This window comes from Mesocricetus auratus, unplaced genomic scaffold (assembly GCF_017639785.1).
Source record: "Mesocricetus auratus isolate SY011 unplaced genomic scaffold, BCM_Maur_2.0 Super-Scaffold_100026, whole genome shotgun sequence".
Lineage (NCBI taxonomy): Eukaryota > Metazoa > Chordata > Mammalia > Rodentia > Cricetidae > Mesocricetus > Mesocricetus auratus.
The window spans coordinates 6,035,872-6,050,677 of NW_024429207.1; the positions used below are offsets into that span (position 1 = coordinate 6,035,872).

Below are 14,806 nucleotides of genomic sequence, written 5' to 3' on the forward strand. Positions count from 1 at the left end.
TTTCTTCCAGGGTCAGTGATACTAACCTAAAGCAAAGGGCTAGATCAACTGCGGGACTGGCATGACCAGCTGCTCTATGCCTAGAACACAGCCTGGCCAGTACTCAAAGGATGTGCCAAATACAGTAATTCACACAAGTTCTCCATGCCTCTCGCAAGCGCCCTGGGTGTCTCATTTTGAGAGCTGTCACATCACCTTCCGTGGGAAGTATGGGGATGTACCCCCACGGAAAGTAAAGATCTGAAGAATTATGCCTTTTTTGGTTTTCTTCGAGACAGGGCTTCTCTGTGTAGGCCTGGCTGTCCTGGAACTTGCTTTGTAGACCAGGGTGGCCTGGAACTCACAGAGATCTGCCTGCTTCTGACTCCTGAGTGCTGGGATAAAAGGCGTACACCAGCATGCCTGGCAGCCTTTTTTTTTTCCTTCATCCTCACATGAAAGTATAACTCTAAGAAACCAAGGCGGAGTCTCCTGATCCCGGAAGTGGAGATAATCAGCCCATCCCTGCACACTCAAGTGCCATATTCCTTGTCATGGCGAGTCTCCCGGCAGCTTGTTATGTGTCATTAAGGATATTCATAGTCAAACATCTTTATATACGTAGTTTTTCAGTCAGTTGTATGGATGACAGGGACAAAAACCCATATTATGTGTTTACATGAGAATCGGAGTGTTCTAAATTGCTTTTGATTTTCATCTGAGTGTGTGACCGTCTGATGTGAACTTCCTGCAGTAAAAAAAAATTCAAACCGTGCTGTATCTTAATGAGGGCTTTGCAGAGGCACTTAATTCTCTCTGAGAATCTGAAATTAAGTAGTAAGTAGAGGAGCAGGTTTGTGTGAAAGTGATTCCCTGGGTGAGGTGGGACCTTTCTTTGCAGATTCGTGCTGAGCCATTTTCAATGGTTACCTTATTAATGCAGGGTTTTAGGGTCGGGGATGCAAAGGAGAGAAAAGAGAAGAGACAACTCTTGACTGTCAGCCCGTTGTTTTAATGTGGCTTCTGCTGAGTCTGTGGCTTGTGTTCTCTGACTCACACCCTGGCCCCATTTACAAGGAAGATTGTCGCTAACCGTTTTTGCCTTCCAAGAGAAGTGGAGAGTTATCTGTAACCCACGTGAAATTGTTGGAACAAAGGAAACGTTTGTTTTAATTAGAATTTGCTGTTTCCACTGTCGTGGAAGTTAGTTCCTAGCTCTGAACCTTGCTGTGCTGGGGTTGCTAGCACACCAGCCCTTTGGAGACAAAGCAGAGCTAAGCCATCCTCTTGGTTACACCTACTAGGACATCCTCCTTGAGGATTAGCTCAGAGGAGCTAAGACGAGTATGACCTTAAAGTGCAGGAAAGTAGAGGGCTCCTTGTGTTTCGGTGTGGTGACCTGTTTTAAGACGGAGGCGAATCCTGAGAGAAGAGGCTTGTTTGTCTGTCACAGTTGGAGAAGGTGAAGATTAAACTTGGTGGTGAGGTGACAGCGAATCCATTTTGTGAAGCAAGGGCTCCCACCCACCTCTTTCTCACAAGCAGTGGGTGATGATCAGAGCGTTGGCGTGTCAACTCTTATGGGGCAGACAGCAGGTGTCACGCCATGCCTCAGCTTGCTGGCTTTAGTGGGTTCTGCATACCCCATCCCTGCTTCTCAGTGTTCTTTAGCACTTTTGCAAATTAAACAAAGTTTCTCCGACTGGGTGTATATCTCAGTTGGCTGGCCAGCATACAGGAAGCCCTGGATCCTGGCTTTGCTTCCCAGCATAAACATAAAACAGCATAAAACCAGGCGTGGTGTCACAGACCGTGGGCCCAGGTGTTGAAGCAAGATCATTGAAAGTTCAGGGTCATCCTGAGGAGTTCAAGGTCATCCTGTGTTGTACAGAGAGTTTGAGGCCAGCCTGGGCTACCTGAGACCCCATCTGAGACAAACACAGAGGGAGAAAGTGTTTCTATCCTTCCATCCTCCCTCTCTACACTCCCCTGCCTCCCGACCTCTTCCCTCTCCCCAATTCCTCCTTTGCCTTCTGTCTTCCTTCCTTTTTGCCATTTCCTAGCCACTTTTCTCAAACTGCAGTTTTGCCCTATTCGAAAGCAACCCAGTATTCCAACTCCCTTCAAATTCTGTCTACCGTGGGGACCTCTGCAAGGCAGCCCGCCTCCCACATCCTGGGAAGGAAGAGGGGAGTCTTGAAGAAGGCGGTTAGAACAAAGCAGTCTCCGGGACTGTGGCGACTCTTGTCCCAGCTGTGACACCTGCTCAGTGCAGGCTTTAGCGCCTTCTCCGCTCCTCTCATCACACTCACCTGTCACCTGCTGCCGCACAGAGCGTGCACGCACAGATGCACACATCGCTGGGACAAAGCTGCTTTACCCCCCATTCGGTGTTATTTTTCTCTCCCCGCTTTCACACTCAAAAGTCCATTTCCACTCTGCCCCCAGAGCACCACAGCCTCCTCCTGTAAACCACGGAGGAGTCAGAGCAGAACTACAGGCGCACTGTGGCACGGCAGCTGGGCTTTCCACTGAACACACACACGTACCAGGGACACATGCACGCACACACACGCACGCATGTACCAGGGACACACACACACACACATACACACGCACACACGCACGTACCAGGGACACACACACGCACGCACGTACCAGGGACACACACACACATGCACACACGTACCAGGGACACACACACATGCATACACACACATGCATATACACACACATGCACGCACATACACCAAGGACACTTCAGCTGCATGTGAAGGTGTGCCCACACAGTGCCAGTTTCTCAGGACACAGAGGGAAGAGGATTGTTTGAACCCGTGAATTTGACGACTATCTGGACAGCATAGCAAGAGTATCTAAAAAGTTACCCAAGTCATCAAAAGTCATCAAACGTACCCAGAGTTGATGTTCTTTTATATTTCCAAGCTCAAGGTCCTTCTTGGTAGAAAGGCAATAGTTTGGTTTAGCTTTGGTTCCTGTGACATTTGTGTGAGTTTGCTACTTGTTGAAGCAAGGCTTACCTTCATATACTCTGGCTATTGTTCTAACTACAGCATTCATGGCTGACAAGATTTCTCCACCTGCTTCGTTTTCCCTCGGGGTGTTCATATTCCCCAGAGGACCTGTTTCTTCCCCAGTCTTTATAATAGCTACCTTTAACACTCACTGTTACACCGGGCACTGTGTCTTTCACGCCCTTAAATATGCTCTGAACAATTAAGTAGCATTGAAGAACATCTTCGGTGAGAAACAAGTGCCCAGTTTGTTGCCCTTTGTGTGGACAGACATTTCAGGTCACTTGCTGCTGACAGTAGGGTTGTTGAACAGGAAGAGTTGTCTGAACGTTCAATTCTGCCCTGGACAGAGCTCCAGTAACACAAGGTTATCAATTGCAAATAGCTTCTTAGTTACAGGTGGGACTTGGTGTCCACTTCTGTCTTTTAGCATTTGGACCCCATCTGTATTGAACCTGTGCAGACCTTCTGTGTGCTGCGACAGTCTCTGGGAGTTCCTGTGTACATCAGTCCCGCTGTGTCTGGAGGACACTGTTTCCTTGGTGTCATCCATCCCTGATAGCTCTAACCATCTTCCCACCTCCTCTTCTGCATAGGTCCCTGAGCCTCTAAGGGAAGGGTTTGATGGAGACACACCATTTAGGATGGACTGTCCCAAGGTCTCTCATCCTCTGCACATTATCCAGCTATAGGTCTCTGTGTTTGTTCCCATTGACAGCAAAATGAAGTGTCTCTGAGGGGAGTTGAACAAGGTACTGATGTGTGGGTGTAGCATGAGCTCCGAGTTGAAGTAAAGATCTTAGAGAGGTCACATGACCTACAGAATTAATCGTGTCACGAAAGGGACAGGAGAAGGAACCATGGAAAAAAAAACCAGGTAACTTTCTAAAGAGAGTTAGACAAGACGTAAGTGAAGTCCCAGAGTGTTGCCTTTCTTAGAGGTTGAAGCACGTGGGATTTGCATATAGAAAAAGGAAGGACAATGTTTTGGCAGACTAAAGCAAGTACAACTTAGAGGAAAGATGGATGCAGACACTGCCTGGGGGAAAGTTGGCCAGATCTGTGCCGAACTCCGTTTTCTTTTTTTTTCTCCTTCCACTTTAATTTTTATTTTATTTTATTTTATGTGTTTTGCCTGCATGTGTGTCTGTGTGCTGCTTGCATTCTTAGTGTTCACAGAGGCAAGGAGGGGGGGCGTTAGATCCTGTGGAACTGGAATCAGGGATGATTGTAAACCATCATAGGGATGCTGAGAATCAAACTTGGGTCCATCCTCTGGAAGAACAGCCAGTGTTTTTAACTGATGAGCAATCTCTCCAACCCTGGGGTAGGCAGATATGTGTGCGTGTGTCCTTCCTTCCTCTCCCTCTCTCTCCCTCTCTCTCCCTCTCTCTCCCTCTCTCTCTCTCACTCTCTCTCTCTCTCTACCTCTCTACCTCTCTCTCTCTCTACCTCTCTAAGATTTATTTATATTATTTTAAAATTATGCATGTGTATGTGTGGGGTGTATGCATGTGAATTTGGGGACCCATCAGATCTCTTGGCAGATGTGAGCTGTCTAGCACATGTGCTGGGAAGTGACCACATGTCCTCTGAGAGAAAAGTACATGCTTTTAACTGCTAAGCCATCTCTCCAGCTCCATGTGTTGGCCTTTCTGTGACCAAATACCACATTTACTCTGAGGTTGCTTTTATGTTCGATAGGCACTAGGAAGCCATTTGTAACTTTCCAGAATGGCAATGTAATCCTTAGATCTGTGTCTCAGTGATGCATGAAGCTTGTTTGTCCCAAATCCATATATCCAAAAAACTTTTCGTACACCTGAGCAAACTTACCCTCCATGGATTAACTCAACCCAGAGGCCAAAGTTGTAGCCTGCATTGTTCCTGTGAGTGTCCACCTACCAGAGCTAGATTCTCAAACACTCTAATAGTCTCCAAGTCTAGACACTATTCTCTGTTACTTTATGTCCATTTTGAACCTTGGACCTAAATGATTCCCTGGATATTCAGGGATTCTTTATGTATGGACTCCAAAACAAATTCTCTGTTCTCAGTATGAGTCATACTTACATTTGTTTTAGGCAAATATTTTGTTTTTTTAAAAAAATAATCCAAGTCACGCAACTGATCATATTTATTCTGTGTTGGGAACCATAAAGTTGACAGCCAAATTTTTATGCCACTTTAAAACTGTAAAGAACAGCCGGACGTCAGTGGCGCATGCCTTTAATCCCAACACTCGGGAGGCAGAGGCAAGCGGATCTCTGTGAGTTCGAGGTCAGCCTGGTCTGCAGAGCGAGTTCTAGGACAGCCTCCAAAACAATACAGAGAAACCCTGTCTTCAAACAAACAAACAAACAAAAAAACTGTAGAGAACTATGTAGGCCTAGATCTATCTTTCTCTTTCCCACTTTTTTTCTTCTGTCCGCTCTTCTGACTGTGTTTGACTTTATCTCATCTTGCTAGGATTTATATGCTTGCTCCAAGTTGAATAGGTTGCTGGAGGTAAACACTCATTCCAGCGATGTCGTGTTTGCCCAGAATCTTGAGGACCGTTGTGAATTCTGAGCCCGTGGATATTGCTCTGTCCATGATACGCTGTAGAATTTAAGCGTTTGGCTATCCTGCTCAGACTTTCCCATCTCAGTTTGTAGAGATCGGGCCTTCAGCCTAACAGACCTCTTGACTGTGTAGCCAAATGAACAGTGCTCCCAGAAGCAGTAACGCTTTGGTCAAGTAGCTGCATAGGCCACCGGAGGTACTGGTGTGTCGCATGCCACCCGGTGAGTCCTTAGTAAAGCTTCCAAAGTGACAACTGAAGCTAGAGAAACACAGCAGATTCCTGACGCCTTACATGGGGCTTTTCCGGAGTGGTTATGTGTTGACTTGTTTTAAGAAGAACCCTGAACTAACATTCAAATACATGGCAGGCTCTTAAATTTATTTAGCGTTTAAAAGCAACTTGCATGTCCATACTCGTGATCTCACCGTTTATACAGTGACCCAGCACATCCCAGTAACACAGAGCATAGTTACATGTTTGTGGCATAGGTGGCCAAATGTAGGAGTAAATGGATGACTGAGTAGATTTTATAGAATCCACAGAGTTGTACGGAGATCATACGTCACAGGGCTCTACCATGAACTCCTCACAAAAAAAAATTAACTTTGGTTTTCCTAGAGGCCTGTTTCCCTCAGCAGTTTAGTAGCTGCCATACTAAACATGTGTAAAGCCATTCTTGGATGATACCAAGTTAAAAAGCATGGAGTCATCTGACCCCTCCTGCCTTCTAGGCAAAGTTTCATCGCCTTTTCCTTTGAACTATTTCTGCCTTTCTCTCTTTGTTTCCATTCCGTGCCCTCATAGCTGCTGCTTGCCATGGCATACTATGAGGAACTTTCCTAACGTGCCTCTCGGTGGAGAGGCTCATCATACACACCGGTGCTGAGGAAGACAGCCCTAATTAATTACATGAGACCTGAATAATGAATCTTCCGTGGGGTTTAACCTGGTAGGCTTTGTTTTGTGAGAGAGTTTCAACTCTGTACCATTTTAGTCCTGATATTCCTTCAAAAGCTTATTGCATTTTAAGTGAGAGTTAGACCTTCATTTGTCCTGATCAGCAACACTCTGAATCAGGGAAGACTTTTGAGGTTTCTAGTGTGGGGAACATGAATACAGGCTGTACAAAGCATTTGCTTGCTTTTATGTATTTAGATATTTTATCTATGCTTTTCATTTCAAGAGCGAGAAGTTGCTGGCTATTAAGTACATGATAGGGATTATTAGACACAGAAACACATAATCACTGATGTTATATATTGTGGGAGGAGCTATTTTTATTGATGATCTGCTAAAGAGGTTTGATAATATAGTCACTCTATTACACACCATGTATTCATTTCAAGCAACCAGAATTACAATGTGTGGCTGTATTATTTACCTTAATAATCACTGCTGGATTTCACGTAGTCTATGAAAGATAGGTGCTATGTCTCCTATTCTCTTTTAATATAGGTATTTATATTAATAGCATGATTTAATAAGACACTTTAAAATTATGTTGCATTTTGAACTATATTTAATAAAAATAGGCATCTTATGTGTGGAGGAAGATAAGTTTGACATTAAATTAAGGAGTCACCCTTCTGGTAAAATACAGTATTTGACAATTCATTAAAATACATGTGCAAGAGTAAGTCATGCAAAGTAGACCTCAGATGTTACAATGACCTGTGATTTTTTTTAACTGACAATTTACGAGCTCTAGAGAATTTCCCCATAGTTAACAATGCAATGTTGTGTTTGTATTTTGAAACTGTTGGGCCTCTTATGATTCTGGTTTGGAACAAACTATTTGTACCACTAATCTAATGGCAAGAGTGGCTCTGGTCACCTATGACTCACTCCAAAAATGTAGTTCTACTGCGCACTGTGAAATTGGAAAATCTGGTCTGTGTGTGTTCTAATGGATGTAACGGTCATTAAGTATATGAGGCTTCTGACGTCGTAATCAGATGTGATTCAGCCTGCTAAGTATCCATGAAGCAACATCTGCTTCACAGAGTGACCTTCTGCTACAGAGTGCTTAGCGTCTATTAGTGGATCATAGCACAGAGCTGCCTTGTTTGAGAGGCACTAAACTAGAGCAGTGCACTGCTGTTTAGTAACTAGCTTGTAATAATTTATTGCAGTTAAATAAAGCTTAAAAAACTCCATTAAATAATTACAGGGATTATATGCATTCCAAAAAACCTTTGTGTTCTACTGAAATCACCCATTTAATTTCAGGCTTGGTTTGTTAAAAAAAAAAAATCCAAAATCTAAAGGCACATTAGAGGAGCTGTCAGATGTTGTTTTCTGTAGGTGTTAATAAAACCAGATGAAAAAAAAAAAGTCTGAAACAAATTAAAACCAAAAGCAATTTTGCCATCTGTTGTATATTAATTAGAACTTTGCGTATCAAGGGTAAACTTGGTCTTTGAGAATGTCACTGAGCACTCACTTAATAGAATAATATGCAAATGCCTTAGGTTGTGGATTTTTATGCAGTTTTTTAATTCTAAATTCTCTCCAGCAGCTCTGCAAGAAAGTGGCTAGTGCGTATGCACACCTGCATACACGCGGAAACATATAATGAGCTTTTGTTTGTTTCTGTTTTTCTGCAGAGCAACCTGCAAACAACCAAGGGCAATCTACCCTGCAGCCTCTGCCACCTTCCCACAAGCCGCACTCCGCGCAACAGCATCCATCTATCACGTCCCTCAATAGAAACTCCCTGACCAATAGAAGGAACCAGAGTCCGGCCCCGCCGGCTGCTTTGCCCGCCGAGCTGCAAACCACACCCGAGTCCGTCCAGCTGCAGGACAGCTGGGTCCTTGGCAGTAATGTACCACTGGAAAGCAGGTAATGCCTATGCGTGAAGTCTTCACATCACTTGGTCATTAAACTCACTCAGTGCACAGACAGGTGTGTGCTACAATTGAGGCAGGTTGTCAACCACACATATTTTGAAGCCCCTAGAATTCAAAAATAAACTAGTCCAACACTTTTCTCACCAACAGAAACGTATCATAATTATAGCCCCAGTGTTTTATCCTTTTTAAGATCAGTTCCAGATTGTTGGAAATTTCTTAGGAGCTGGATCAGTGAACTTTTTTTATCTTTTCACACATTTTGTTCCCTATGAGAGGTGAGACTCTGCCACCTCAGTGAAACTATTCCGAACTGCAGTCTCTCCCCCCCACCCCACATCTACAGCTATCAGGCAGGTGAGGATGGAAGGCGGTATAGACAGTGGCTGTCAGTCCCATGCAGCTTGACTTCATGTATGTGTTTGGCCGCTGATTGTCTGTAGACTTCCACATTTCCACGGCCTACATGCTGTCCATGTTTCCTAGCCAAGCCCCGGGCCCAGAGCAAAGCTTACGAATAAGTCAGATAATCTTGTGCTAAAAATATCTTTAATTTCTTGCAGTGTGAGAGGGATCAGACTCACTCTTTAAACTTCATTCCGGCATTATTTCCAAAGACACTCAAAATAGAGAGCTGTGGGATCCCCACACAGGAAATGCCCTGTCCTCAAAATGTAGAACCCACAACCAAGCGTCTGGGTGAAGAAGTCATCTACTCAATCTTAGTTCTGTTAGAAAATTTCTCCTCCTAGGGAACACAATCCCTGTGCCTGTAAATTCCATTCTCTGGGTGTAGTCAGACAAGTGAATGTCTGAATCCTACAGGAAGCCACTTTAGTGTATTTGTGGATGACGTCTTTTTAGTCTTCTTGTTCCATCACCAACAAATAGTATAGGGCGTGTGATTCAGTGTGGTTCTGAAATCAGGGCCTCTAGCATGGACCACGTCCCAGTGCCTGTCTGCTCACATGAAAATTGAGCTTGGTGCAAACTATCCTAAGCTAATCCATTTCATCATTAACTGTCTCCTGCTCCTTAAATCCCCCGCTTCTTTCTTCAGACCCACAGGGGACAGTCACTGCCCCTTGGTGGTGTGGAGTAGACAAAGAGTCAGGTCATTTCTGGGCGGCTTGGCAGCAGGCACCCTCTACCGTGCCTGCCACTTATTTCTGTGATTCACTAACTTTTTATTAGGTACGTAAGAAATGAATGACCACCACAGAAAAGCTCAAAAATAGTGGACTCTGGACCCACGAGAGAATGGTTCCCTGTCCCCCATCCCAAATGCAGAGCCCATGCCAAACTTCAACATTTAAATGAGCTGCCGGGTAAAGAAGCCATCTTGTGATGAATGAACTGTTATTTCTTGTCATCCATTGTGCGATCTATACCAATTCTGCAGGAGGTTCTCTCTGTTAGTTATCACCAATAAAATATCATTCTGTCTTGTCTTTCACTCTTGACCCAAACAAGGTTACAAAGAACTCTTGCCTTTTTATCTGTAGTGCCAGCCAATAGTAGTTAAGTTTTTTAGGTTATTTTGTATTTCCCACCTGGGAGAAATTAGGGAAAGAAATAGAAACAAAAGTAAGCAAACAGAAGAATTCTCTTCATCCGAGACAAAGAATCATGCGCATGGAATTTTTTTTCCTCACAAGGTTATTAGCATGAACCAAAATTTACCTGGCTTAATTAATTAGTACCCACTGAGCAACTAATCAACACTGATTCACTATTGTCATTTTGTAAATTTTATTAGGAAAAAAGTAATTTTCCAGTTGAGTCATCAAATTGAATATGGATAATTGCATTGTAGTTGACAATAATTGTCTTGACAAAGATTTATGAAATATGTCGAGTTAAATCATCAGAAACGTGTTTAATTTTAGTGTTGCTGTATAACACAAAAGCCTCAGAAACTGTTAATAAGAGAGTCAGTATTCCTTGAAGTCATGTGTGTTATGGTGAAAAAATTTAGAATAAGTCTGAGAAAGATAAGGTGTACCCTTGCTATTCCTCGTGTAGTAATTTTGGGCGAAGGGGGTTCCAGAAGGAAAGCAGCTGGCTAGCAGACCATCCAACCCATCCGTGTGTAAAAGCGTTCCCGAGGGAAACCGTTACCAAGATTATCTTACACTTTAAGGTTGAACCATTAGTGAGTCATCAATGGAATGACCTAGTTTTGTGAATGGATATGGGGGGGGCAGTTACTATTATATCACTAATAATTAGAGAGAGTAATGCATTTGGCGGTTGTGTGTCCATTAACAACAACCTAACCTGCAGTGTATCTTTGTTGTTCTTCTCATTAACCAAGGTTCACCTCTTACGGTGGTGCTAATAAAAAGAAATGATATTTCAGCTTGCAGGCACTCGGTGAATAACGCTAAGCCGCGAAGTGAAAATCTCACACTGCATGGACACAGTACTACTGTGGTTTCTTTAATAGTCTCACTTGGTTGGCCCTCTCAAGGTGAAGAAGCAGTCTTATTTATCATTGATTTTTTTTCTTTTTTTAGTTAAGGTTCCCTGTTGGGTGTGATTCTCTAGCTCAACTTCAGCTTTATTAACAACTTCATCCCGAAATGCATTTGCCTTTAGCTGTCCTTAGACCTAGGGTACCATTTCATCCCTGGCGCTTATGTAGCTTCCACACACACACACGTGTTTATGAACCACTTCCATATCATTTAAATGTTATAAGCTGTAAAGTATAAAAATCAGTTCTGGGGAGTTACAGGCATCGATTTTTCCTTCCTCTTACCTTGTTCTCTTTCGCTTCTCTTTGGATATGTAATATTTGATAAATTAACTTAACTAGGATAACCCATGAAAATCTCAGCGACTTGTAAATGTACAGTTTACATGAATAAGCACAGGAAGGATAAATGCCTTTCTGCCCTGTCCCACGCAGTTCAATAGAGCTTTAATTTTGATTTTTTTAGAAAGCTTTATTTTCACTAGGCAAGTTATTACTTCCACGGAAACACGTATTTTCTTTCTCTGATGAATTGATCATTTGCTGTTCCTGGAGACAATCAATATTGCCACCCACTCTACTTTCTATGGTAACCAGCTTCGCCCCCCTTTGCGGCCTCCACTGAGATTCACATAGGCGAGATTCATGTCGAGAACCCAATTAGTTTTAGAAGTTCCAAACGACCTTAGTCTGTAGCAATCGGCCCCTACAAGCGATACGGAACAGTGACCCTCACACTCCCTCCTCCTTAAGTTCAGGTATTGCACTTGGGAGCATTAGCTGTTGGGGCGTTGAGAGCCTAGAGCGCTATAGCCCGCTGACTGTCCTTTATGTCACACTTCAGCTCCTTCTGTGTGTAACCATAGTTGTCGCAACAACACACAGAAGCCGTTGAAAAGCTTAGACTTGACCTAGCCGGCAATCGCACTTAGGCAGGTACAGTGCAGGAACTCAAGCCTTAACCCTCGGTGACTGTAAGCTTAATTGTCTTCTCTAGTTTCTATCTATGAATTAAAGAGCATAGTAGTTAACTTTCAGATGTTAACAAAATAGCTCATTCGTAGCCACTTAATAAATGATTTATTAAAGTCTCGTTTTTATTATGACATTTGTTTTGGCATCGATAGTTCATTAATTATGTTCCCATAGCTCTTTACCTAGCAGTTCAGTACTGTTCAGCTAATTATTAATGCATGAAATTGCATATTAAATTACCGCTTTATTAGTGCATTTTTAATTTGACTATTGGAAAGTCCTGGGCTTCTTTAATGTAAGATCAATTGCTATGCATTTTAAAAAACAGAATACTTAGGTGGAAGTATTGTTTACTTACTCCATTATTCTTTCCCTCCCCTTTCTGTACTAAGGAAAAGCCAGACAATCGTAGAAACACCAGGCTGAGTCAATCTCGCCTGTGAAATATGTGGGCAGTCTCTCACACATGGTGACCTTATGATACCAAGAGAAGTCTTTATCACCTGAAAAAAATTGTACATCCACCTCCTGAGTGAGAAGGAAATGCCTGTTCTTGGCAAGTCAGTGAGTAGTAGGACCGTCTGTAGCTACAGCTATTGCTGCAAGTAAAATATGCCTGGTCAGGTAGCCCATTAACTTAAATTGACTAGCTAAGGCCGCACCTTTGTTAAAGGTAGCTTGGGGATACCCAGGGACTCCTGTGGGGAAAGAGAATATCACACTCTAGAAAAGAGGGAGAAGCCAAAGTTATTGAACACGAATTTTTAAATCAGACCTGCTCCTAGGCTAAGAAATTCTTTACCATTACAGGCTTTCTCTTCATGTTTTTAAAGTAAGCTTTTCTAACCATAGAGTGTTCCTTAAGGGATCTATAATGAGATGTGATGTGTGGGCATCTGTGAGAAAGGGAAAGTATGAAGGGAGAAGAGAGCAATACAGCGCAGAAGGATTTTCTCAGCGCTACTTAAAGCATATTTCAAGTTGCCACTTAAACTCCTTTTTCTCTGTGAAAGGAGGTGACTCAGAACTAACTCGGTGCCTTACTCTGTGTTGACCATGGACTTCATTCAAACAATGACAATTCTATAACATAGTTCTCTGCTGTCCCCATCATTGAAAACTGTACTCCAAAGAATGAAGTTAACTTTAAGCCTGTAGTTTCTTGGTCCTAGAGTGATGACCATGCAAGGCCAAAGGTCTTTGATTGACCACAGTTGTGACTTCAGAATTTGAAATTCTTTAGTTACTGTTTTATCTACAGCAAATACTTAATCATTAATCATTTGATTATTCATTCACACAAAAAGCTCCTATTGAGTTCTACATATGGGGATCCCAAAGTAATATTTAAATCTTTTTTATTTGTCTTTTCTTCGCAGTAGCAAGAGACCATCCAGTGAAGACAATGCATTGGGTAGGGCTGTCACTCAGTGGTACAGGACTCACCCAGTACATACAAAGTCATGAAAACCGACCCTAGCACTAAAGAAAAGGGAAAAATAGTAGATTGGATAAAATTTTCTTAGAAAAGCTAAAATGGAGGCATTCTAGTGGAAATATTGAAGGGAAACTTATATTCATAAAAACATAAAACAAAACTCAAATTTGATTGTGAATTTACTCAAAGAATGAGTCTATGTGTTTCTAGTGTAATAACTGGGCTCTCCCAAACCATTTTTCACACTTAAGTGTCCATTCTAAGAAAGTCTAAGCTAATAATAATTCATGGGTGGTTACAAAGATTAATGAAAGCAAAGTCATGATTTGTTTAATGTACTATTATTACTAACCTATTATAATGCTATAGATGTGACTTGGTTGTATAATAGACATTGTGCCAATAATTAAAGTGAGAAAATTGACTTCTCCCCAACAGTCCCTATAAATGAAGGTCGTATGCATGAGTCAGTATTGAAAGCCAGTAGATTCCATAGAAATACAAAACACAGTTCAGCATCTTGAGAACAAGTGAATGCTTTGGATTCATTCAGACCTAACTTTGTTTAATCCTAGTCCAATTTTTAAGTTAGTTAGATTTGTTCCTTGTCAGTTTCGTACATCAGTGTGATGGTTGTGACTACTCCTTCCCCACCCTCCTGTATCGCCCACCCTGTCACACACACAGCTCTTGTGCCTACAAGCCCTGTTCTCATGCTCATGTCTTTTTGTTTGGTTTTGTGATCCACTAAGCTTGGCCAGAGCCATCTGTGTGTCCATGGTTTTGGAACTCTCACCACTGAGCACACAACTGGAGACACGGACATTGCCTTTCTCAGAGTTGATCCCTGGTCAGTAGTTCAGCAGGGAGGACGCTTCCAACTCAGTCCTACCTTGATTTCTCAGCATCTTACAGTCCAGCTGTGTAGATTCTTCAGCCGCAAGGTCTCACCGTCTAGTATTGGTGAGCCGTCAAGAGAAATGGTAGAAGCGTGCACTGACATTGGAGTCTCTAAGGCCTCCCTGACCAATAGTGTCAAACCTGGCACTAGAACTTTTGCTCATAACACATGGCTTCTGGGAGTATCATTATCCAGCCATGCAGGATAGCTCCCTTCAAACGCTTTTTCTTAACTTATCATTTTTCATTGATCCATAGAATACTAGGCTACCAAATAGCTTTTTCATACATTCTTCACTTGGGTTAATCCCACCATCTTGATAGTCCATATTCTCCCCATTCCTAGCCTATGTTTTACTTTTTATTGTTTGCTTGTGTTTTTGTTTATTCTAAGAGGATATTGCTGTGTTACTCAGGTATATCTTGAAGTCCTGGACTCAAATGTTCTTCATGCCTTGGCCTCCCTCACAGCTAGGACTAGAGTCCTGCACCTTATCTGGCTCATGAGCTTAATCACCTTCAAATTATTTAAAAGCTGAGGGAAATTTTAAATATGATAATAGCTACTCAAAATAATGCCGTATT

At 42.6% G+C, this 14,806-nt stretch overlaps 1 protein-coding gene across 8 annotated transcripts in view; it reads left to right on the plus strand.

Annotated features, from left to right (window-relative positions):
• Nucleotides 1–14,806, plus strand: part of Tenm3 (teneurin transmembrane protein 3) — a 1,762,555-nt gene that overhangs the window by 1,571,747 nt on the left and 176,002 nt on the right. For all 8 annotated transcript variants that reach the window (XM_040731875.1, XM_040731879.1, XM_040731877.1 and 5 more), the window contains one exon: nucleotides 8,184–8,421. In XM_040731875.1, the coding sequence (XP_040587809.1) occupies nucleotides 8,184–8,421 (238 nt within the window). The remainder of the gene's footprint in view (nucleotides 1–8,183; nucleotides 8,422–14,806) is intronic.